At 40.2% G+C, this 9,095-nt stretch overlaps 1 protein-coding gene across 1 annotated transcript in view; it reads left to right on the forward strand.

Moving 5' to 3' along the window:
- Window positions 1-9,095, forward strand: part of LOC148064101 (netrin-G1-like) — an 85,930-nt gene that overhangs the window by 60,956 nt on the left and 15,879 nt on the right. The window contains exons 4-6 of the mRNA XM_087811990.1: window positions 1,723-1,895; window positions 8,200-8,226; window positions 8,306-8,350. Of these exons, the coding sequence (XP_087668116.1) occupies window positions 1,723-1,895; window positions 8,200-8,226; window positions 8,306-8,350 (245 nt within the window). The remainder of the gene's footprint in view (window positions 1-1,722; window positions 1,896-8,199; window positions 8,227-8,305; window positions 8,351-9,095) is intronic.

The following is a 9,095-nucleotide window of genomic DNA, read 5'->3' on the forward strand; positions in this document are numbered from 1 at the left end:
CCCGCACAAGACGCTGGGGGTCGCCGGTTGTAACCTTTCCCCCTCTGGGGAGCTGAATGAAAAATGGAGTATTATATTCGGAACTAACATGGAACAGGAAACCACTGGTGTATCAACAAACACATGCTCACATGGAGGCATGAAGAACCTCACGACTCAGATGAGGCTGTCTTTGGAAAGATGTGTCTTGGATTCACAGCATTAATGACCTTAAATCCAAAATCTCAATATTCCTTTTGAATTAAAACAATAGCAACAGCTGAATATTCCTGGACAAGTTTCATTTCTCATCCTTAGGTGCGACTGCTGGTGTCACAGAGAGTTTAACGGTTCTGTTTAACAGGAAATGTAATTTAAACACAATTACTAAAGCACTTATCAATTAATGGGATCACGGAGAACATTCCTTTTGGTCTGGAATTCAGATCATTCTTTTCTGTCACTATAATGCAAAAGCAACAAGATGGTATAGATGATGTCCACTAGGCTGATAACTTATTCAATTGTCAGGTGTGAACCATCGTCCTCAGTTGATAAAGACAACTTGAAATCACATTTAAGGAGATACATGGAGAAAAAATGTAGATGTTGTTATAATCAAGTTATATGGGTCAGAATTGTTGTTACCCTTTTTATTCTATCTATCTATCTATCTATCTATCTATCTATCTATCTATCTATCTATCTATCTATCTATCTATCTATCTATCTATCTATCTATCTATCTATCTATCTATCTATCCATCCATCCATCCATCCATCCATCCATCCATCCATCCATCCATCCATCCATCCATCCATCCATCCATCCATCCATCCATCCATCCATCCATCCATCCATCCATCCATCCATCCATCCATCCATCCATCCATCCATCCATCCATCCATCCATCCATCCATCCATCCATCCATCCATCCATCCATCCATCCATCCATCCATCCATCCATCCATCCATCCATCCATCCATCCATCCATCCATCCATCCATCCATCCATCCATCCATCCATCCATCCATCCATCCATCCATCCATCCATCCATCCATCCATCCATCCATCCATCCATCCATCCATGCATCCATGCATCCATCCATCCATGCATCCATCCATGCATCCATCCATCCATGCATCCATCCATGCATCCATCCATCCATCCATCCATCCATCCATCCATGCATCCATCCATCCATCCATCCATCCATCCATCCATCCATCCATCCATCCATGCATCCATCCATCCATCCATCCATCCATCCATCCATCCATCCATCCATCCATCCATCCATCCATCCATCCATCCATCCATCCATCCATCCATCCATCCATCCATCCATCCATCCATCCATCCATCCATCCATCCACTATATACCCATATACGGTCCTTCATGATCACTCCCATTGTGTGACTTCTCACCCTGAGTATCTTTACTTCTGCAACGTGTTTATGTTTGTGTTTAATGCGTTTTAAATTCACTATTTAAGTCATTTTTTTCAAGAAATATTATGTATATAAAGCTCTTGTGTCGGGCCTGAAAGGGCAGATGAGGTATCGGCACAAATTAAATTTTAGGGAATACCAAGGCGACATTTCTGTTGCAACACAAGACCTCCTATCCTCCTGAAAAATACGAATAAAAACAGGGACCATATAGTTGTCATGACAGCGAGGACGAACTAATCCAACAATGAAATGACACGTCTCCATGTCGTCTTCTTGTCTCAGATGCAAATGCAACCTGCACGCCAACAGCTGCGTGTTCGACAAAGGGAAGCTGGGCTGCGAGTGCGAGCACAACACGACAGGCCCGGACTGCAGTCGCTGCAAGAGGCACTACCACGGAAGAGCCTGGAGCGTGGGCTCCTACCTCCCGATCCCCAAAGGAACCGCCAATATATGTGAGTATTTCACCCTTTTGGTAGCGTGTCTTCCACCTTCACATGCAAACAAGCAAAACGCTTGTGTGACTTTTTGTGTCGATCTCAGAGTCATACGTCAACAGTTGTGTTTCTTGGCTCAGTTCCGGCAAATCTCGCCCTAACCTGGACGGTCGTGTGAAGGTTAACGTTGCAGAGGTCGCGGCGGGAAGTATGTTCCACCACCTGACACGACCTTCATGAATGAGTTCCAGTTTAAATAATTCCACAGAACTACAGTATTTCCTGTTTTTAAGAGCTTTCATTTTCTTCATGATTTAGAAATAACATCATTATGGATGGTCTGGATGTTAGAACCTGGTCAATTATATGAGCGACCTTCATCCACTTGAGTATTCGTTTGAAAATACTGGTGACGTACCACTGTGCTGTGTTTTTTTCAATGTGTCTTTTTATTGATGTAGATGGTTCCAGGAAGAACAATTTGCCTTTAAATCTTTAAAGTTCACGCAAAATTCAAATTTTACTCGTTTTCTTCTCACATTCATGTCGGCTATGGGTTGGGATTATTTTCAGATTACTATGTTCTTTTTAGACAAAAAGTGTTTGTTCATTTTAATGTAGCGACTGACGCTCAGGTTCATCTTCCTTCAAAACGACGCATTTCAAAACATCCAAATACCTTCATACTTCTCCACATGTTGCTACGCTAGCTGCTAGGACAGCTTCATATTCTTCTAAAAAATACGACCTTAAAAACATCCAAATACCTCCATGGTGATCGTCTGTAACGGCGCTCTTGTGATGAAAAAATTGAACAATCTATATTTTAAGTTTGTTTTTAGCGGGCGCTGCTAAGCTAGCAGCCGGAGCTTCAGCTAAAAACAAACTTAAAATACAGAGACTTGTTTAAGTTTTTTCAGAATTATTCCTCATGTCGTGGCTTCAATCCAAGAGGTACAGATACAGACGAGCACTATTTGGAGGTATTTGGATGTTTTTAAGTGTTTTTTTTGGACGAAGATGAAGACAACTGAGCTCCAGTCGCTACATTAAAATGAAGAAACATTGTTGTCTATAAATCTAAAAAGGAACACATTACTCTGAAAATAATCCCAACCTTTAGTTGCGGTTAGGGTGAGTAGAAAACCTAACTAAACCTTTAAGATTTAAAGGCAAATTTTGCTACCTAGAACCATCTACATCAATAAAAAGACGAACATCGTGAATGCAATGTTGGCAGTTCGGGAAATCTTACAATCAAATACCGCTATTGGGATAAAATGAGTCCATGTTCTTACAGCTATTTCCTGTTAGGGTAATATTGGGTTCCTGTCTGGAAGCCCAGTATCATTTAACATGTACACATTTTCGTTTCGTACACATTTCATTTGAAGTTTCACTTAATACTGAAAAAGACACGGCAAGGTTGTGACATCATCGGCAGTTTCAAACTAACAAGAAACCAAACGTATCCATCAGTCAAGCAAGGGTCTCCATGACAACACACTTATTTTGGTTTTCATTCGTCTGACCAGGTTGCTTTGATTCACATTGATGACAAAATTCTTGCTCATGTGCGAGCGAGTCGTCCACATGCTATCTCTCGGGCAGAAGGTGCTCTTTTGCATTATCCCTATTATAATCTTGGATGGGAGTTGAGTCACATTCATCAAATCCCACGCCTGAGGCGGGGGGGCTCATTGCCTCGATAAATCTAATACAGCCAATCATGGATGTGGTGGTGGACGGCCAGGCGCGGGCCAGATGGTGGTAGATCTAGCCCTCTGGTCCTCCCGATCGTCCTGATTCAGGCTCACAGTCATCGCAGGCAGTCTGTCGGGATTGACAGCCGGTTTTTCAGATGCTCCGCTAGATTGCCTGACTTGGATTCCCAGACATGGCGCACGGAAAAAAAAGGTTTTGTTAGATACGATATTGCCATTGATCTCATACTTTTTGCGCGGACGAAAACCTACCCAGACAAAGCCGGTTCCCTTTCTCATTTTTTCGGGTCAGAGTCTCATTCTCGTGCGCACACATACGTTCAGCCGCACATCTACTGCGGGTAAAGAAAGGCGGCGAGATATTGCAGGATCCACCCCTGTGACTCGTGTTATTGAACATCCTGCAGTGTGGCGCCGGCTGCTGAGATTGACAGGCCATTATTAAAAAAAGCCAACACTTGGCCACATCTGCGCCGAACTAATGAAGCCGATGTATTATCAAAAGCAATATTATCACTTGTTTGGTGCGCGGCGGAGAGGCGGCTCCCTCCCCCAGGTGGATTTGTTCGTGATTTATTCTGCATCCACGTCCATTTTGGGAGGTTTTCGTCGGGGATATTAAGACAAATACCTCTAAAGTAGGCCAATATTGTCGAGCAAATGCTGTCATTTGTTTCTGGAAACAGGAGGGAAAAGTTTAGATTGACTTTTAAGTCAACTTTGTCGTGTCATTTAAGGCTAGCACGAACAAAAGTACTGTTTTTTACCCGGACACATCTTCTTTTTCAGGTAGCAATCCGGCCTGTCCGGAGGGAGTTTTTGAAGTCCTTCAATTCAAGAGTCCTGTTTGAGTGTCTTTGGCAGAGTAAAAACTCTCAACCAAACCCCCCAAAAAACTTCAAAATGTTTCGACAATCCATGGTGTCGTGTCCTCTTTTGGGAGATTACGAATATGGTCGCCATAGTTTCAGTCCAGAGACGCACAAATGTACAAAGAAATAACTTGAATCTTTAAATCCATGGAAGGCATTTACCCTGTGGATGACATCACTCACAGTGTGGCTCATGGCTACAGAAACTGGCTCCTGACCTGAAATCTTGGGTTCGAATCCCAGCTAATTATAATCGTTCCTACATGATTGTCTTGAAAACCTGTTGTGATGTAGCGATTTATATATTTGGGCCACAATAAGGGACATTATTTTGACAACTAAACGATGAAGTAGACACTAACAATTTTATTTGAGTAGAAAACTATTAAATGACACTAAAAAAATGAACAACACTGTTGTAAAACAAGTGTTAAATAAATAAATAACTTAAAACAAGCATTTACCGTCACAATAAAGAGCATTTAACAGATCCTCTTTGTTTGTGTTAATTTAAAAAATGGCATTTTATAGAAACTTTTTACAGTGTGTTCTTTATTGTAATGTTTATAGTGTTTAGTGTTTAGTTTTTAAATCCAGTATCATGCATTTTTGAACGTACCTCAGTAATCCAATTGTCATTGAATGCATCATTTATGTTTAAAAAAGAGGAGGTGCTGTTAAAGTCAAACTATCTATCTTTGTTTTTAAACATATGTAGCATATTTAGCATTTTAACGCTACCTTTCCATGACTCTGATGCTTGAATTGAATGTTAAAGTGTGAAGGAGCGAGAAACAGGTTTAAGTAACTATAAAACGCTACTTAATAATAAAAAAACTTCACATGACTTTCGCCTGATAAAATCTGAGCCAAGAATCGTACATGGTTGCGTTAGCTAGGAGCTAACCCGATTTGAAATTCTTTTTTTTAAAAGAAAGAACAGAGAACGGAAGAGGAATCACTTGAAGAATTATCCTGACAGTCCACTTTGGACGTGAACCTAGCTTCCTCTCGCGTTCCCGCGCCGGAGTTCCCACTCGGATTGTGTTTCTCCACAAACGTTTTCCCTCCGACCTCGACTCTCCATCCATCCCGGGAAAGAGTTTGCATGATTTCCCGCCTCTGACGCAGCGTGTACGCCTGTCAACACTTGTTGTGACGACCCCCGAGCGGTAATGAAATAATAAACGGGTCGCAGACGACATGAAAAGCCTGCATAAACATAATCACAGAGGGTTGGATCGAGAAGGAATCAGACGCTCGCATCGGGAGAGCGAACAGACATTCCCAGAGCCTTTTCCCGAAATCAAGGATTTGTATTCACTGATTGTTGATTGTTCGGCGCAGAATTTCCGCTGCCAGGATTTAAAAATTGTTGAGCAAATGTTGTGTTGGTGACGGAGGCTGATTTGATGGCTTCAGACTGTGTATTCACGACACTACTGCCAGTTCCTGATGTCAAATTATCTCTGATGTCTTTTTTCTTTTGACTCAATTTCTACTCAGCCTCATGTCGACTGAGTGTTGGGATTTTTTTCAGAGTAATCTGTTCTTTTTTAGAGTAATAGACAAAAATCTTTGTTCATTTTAATGTAACGACTGGAGCTCAGTTTTCTTCGTCTTCGTCCAAAAAGACACTTAAGTACCTCCAAATATACTTCTCGTCTGTAACGCCCCTCTTGTACTGGAGCCTCCACATGAGGAATTGTTCCAAAAATAATAGAAAAAAGTCAATTTCTTAAGCTTGTTTTTAGCCGAAAATCCAAGGCTATCAGTTTAAATCTTGCACACTGACACTTGCAATGTGTTTCAATGAGGAAAGATGTCAAGCAGCACCTGAGAGACTGATAACTTCAACTACAAAAAAACTTCAAATATAGTACTTTTTTTTTCTGAACAATTTCTCATGTCGAGGCTTCGATCCAAGAGGGACGTTACAAACGAGGAGTTTTTGGATGTTTTTAAGTGTCTTTTTGGACGAAGATGAAGTCGAAGACAACTGAGCTCCAGTCGCTACATTAAAATGAACAAACATTCTTGTCTATAACTCTGAAAAATAACTGATTACTCTGAAAATAATCCCAAAATTAGTTAACATGAGTGAAGTTTGAATTTTGGGTGAACTGTATATAAAAGCTGAGGTTACTGATCTTTTAATAAAGCCTTTTCTAACGTAGCCATTGGCACAGTATTGCTGTCTAACATATATACCATCCTTCCATAAGTTTGTTATGCACTTATAAAACTACCTAATCCATATAATTATTGATATTAAACCATATTCCTCTAATGCTAATCATGTTTGAGCCTTCAAAAAATTACCCATTGGGCAACAGGAAAGGAAACTTAATCTAAGATTCATCTCATTTTCTCCTCAAAAAGGTGAAAAAACCCAACAACAGTTTTTGTCTTTAAACACAAGTTTAACGATTAAGTTTTACGGTTAACTTTTTAGGATATTGTTAGGTATGAGGGTAAAGTATCAGGTTTCAGACCAACGCCCGTCAGATTGACCGTCCTCAGGACGAAAATAAAACATGGTTTGATCCATTTTTAATTTAATTTTTTACCATTTCATATCTCTGGCTATTTATGCTTGAGAAGGTCTAACGTCGTTTCGTCAGAAGACTTTTTATTTTAAAGCATCAGGACGTTCGGTACGTCCTAAAATGTTCATTGTTAGCAAGCTATGCTAGTCAGGCTAGTCTTGGTCGTGTTACTGACACGGCCACTTGCGAAACCCTATTGATCAATCTGTTTGTTTTTATGTATGTAGCCATTAGCGATGGGCTGGCGAAGCTTCGTGAAGCAGTGTCAGGTTGTTCAGAGGTCAGTAGGTGGCGCCATCAGCTTAAAAATGATGTTTCATTGGAACAGTTGTTCAAAACATAGTGCAGAGACGCCATCTAGTGGACTCTGAAGATAATGACACTGTTTCATGAAGTTTCATCAACACATCACTAGTAATAATGACTCGAAATAAATGACTAAAATAGTCACACAAAAAAACGAAAATATGAGTGAAAAAAATGCAAATTAATACGTTTAAAATATCAACAAATTTGGGTAAAAATATTAGTTGGTGAGAAAAGCAAATAAAGAAAATTATCACAAGACATAATCCAATCAAATATGTATTTTTTTAAGGAAATTGTACATTTAAAATTCTGGAAAAATTAGTTAAAGGGGTCTAAATACATACATGTTCTTTGACTGTGTCCAAAAATGTAAAATAATTAAAAGGAACAATAATTATTAATAGGGATGCTAGAAAATATCGGTATAGAAATATATCGCAAAATTCATTTTGAACAAAACTGGATTCTATAATCAATTTAATTTGTATTTTTTTAAATGTTGTTTATTTTAGCTTCAAATCATGTTTTTTTTTTAACCATTGTCCTTTTATGGTTTAACAGCTGAATTAAGAGTGTTGAAATCAAATTGATTTGATTTTATTTTATTTACAATTAACAAGCAAAATTTCACTGCGTTTGTTCATTTTTGTGTCGCAATTAAACTTCTGGCCACTTGGTGGCAGCAGTCATTACGTCCTCTGCAACTTAAGGAACAATCAAATCCCGACAGACGCCATCTAGTGGCTTCATTAGCACATAAATGCTGTCCAGGGAAAAAAGTTTGGTTGCTTGTTTGACTTACACTTTTTATTTTTTTTCAAAAATGGTTAGCTCACATGGTTTTAAACTATTTTCATTTTCTTTCCAGGTATTCCCAGCAATCACGGACCCGTCCGTAAGTAAACCTCGTGATCCTCGAACCGTATTTTAAACTATTTGAACTCACGTGACTTCCTGTTTTTTTTTTCTCACAGACCGAGCGAACGCCTCGTCTCTAGGTGTTGCCAACCGTAACCAAGGTAAGCTTATCGGCTCAGCGGCATCTTCTTCTTCTCTTTTTTCGCTCATCGATCGGAACCGTTCCGAGGGATTGTCGGATGCTAATGGAAGCGTGTTCCGGTAAATCCGGGCCCTTTCATCCGTCGTCCGCTCGCGTCGGTTCGAACAAGATGAAACCTTTTGTTGTGGGAACTCTGTGGGGAAGTGTCCACATGACTCTTCGTCAACCCGGTCGACGGTCGCTCTAATCTCTCCCATCGAGCTCTACTTTTAATTACCAGCAGCAGAATCTCTGGGGATGTAAGTTTGTCTTCACGAGTGGAAGGAGACGACGAGGAAAAAGAGAGAGAAAAAAAAAAGGGGGCTCGAGGGGAGGAGGTTTATGTAGATTGATCTAAAAGTATCTCGAGTTAATCCGTGGCGCCCAGATATCCTGTGTAGTGATCAGAAAAACGGCGTCTGAACCCGAAGCCCGGAGAGAATTCACTCGCAGTCATGGTGAAATGTACTTAAGAAAAAAAAAGTCCAGGGTTTACTCACGATATGATTCAAGTCGGAGCCACATCTTGAAAATATGCACCTTGTTTAATAAATGATGAGAAGGAATCTTTGACTTCATGAGCACCGAGAGACTGCATACCTCCTCCAAAGGCTTGGTTTCCAAGCAACAAAATGGTCCTAGATACGTTTTTAATTACTCGTCTTCTTAGTTTACAGTAAAACCGCAAGCAAAATGTGGCTCTAGTGTATTTATGTGGCCCTTGG

This window comes from Callionymus lyra, chromosome 16 (assembly GCF_982586985.1).
Source record: "Callionymus lyra chromosome 16, fCalLyr1.hap1.1, whole genome shotgun sequence".
NCBI lineage: Eukaryota > Metazoa > Chordata > Actinopteri > Syngnathiformes > Callionymidae > Callionymus > Callionymus lyra.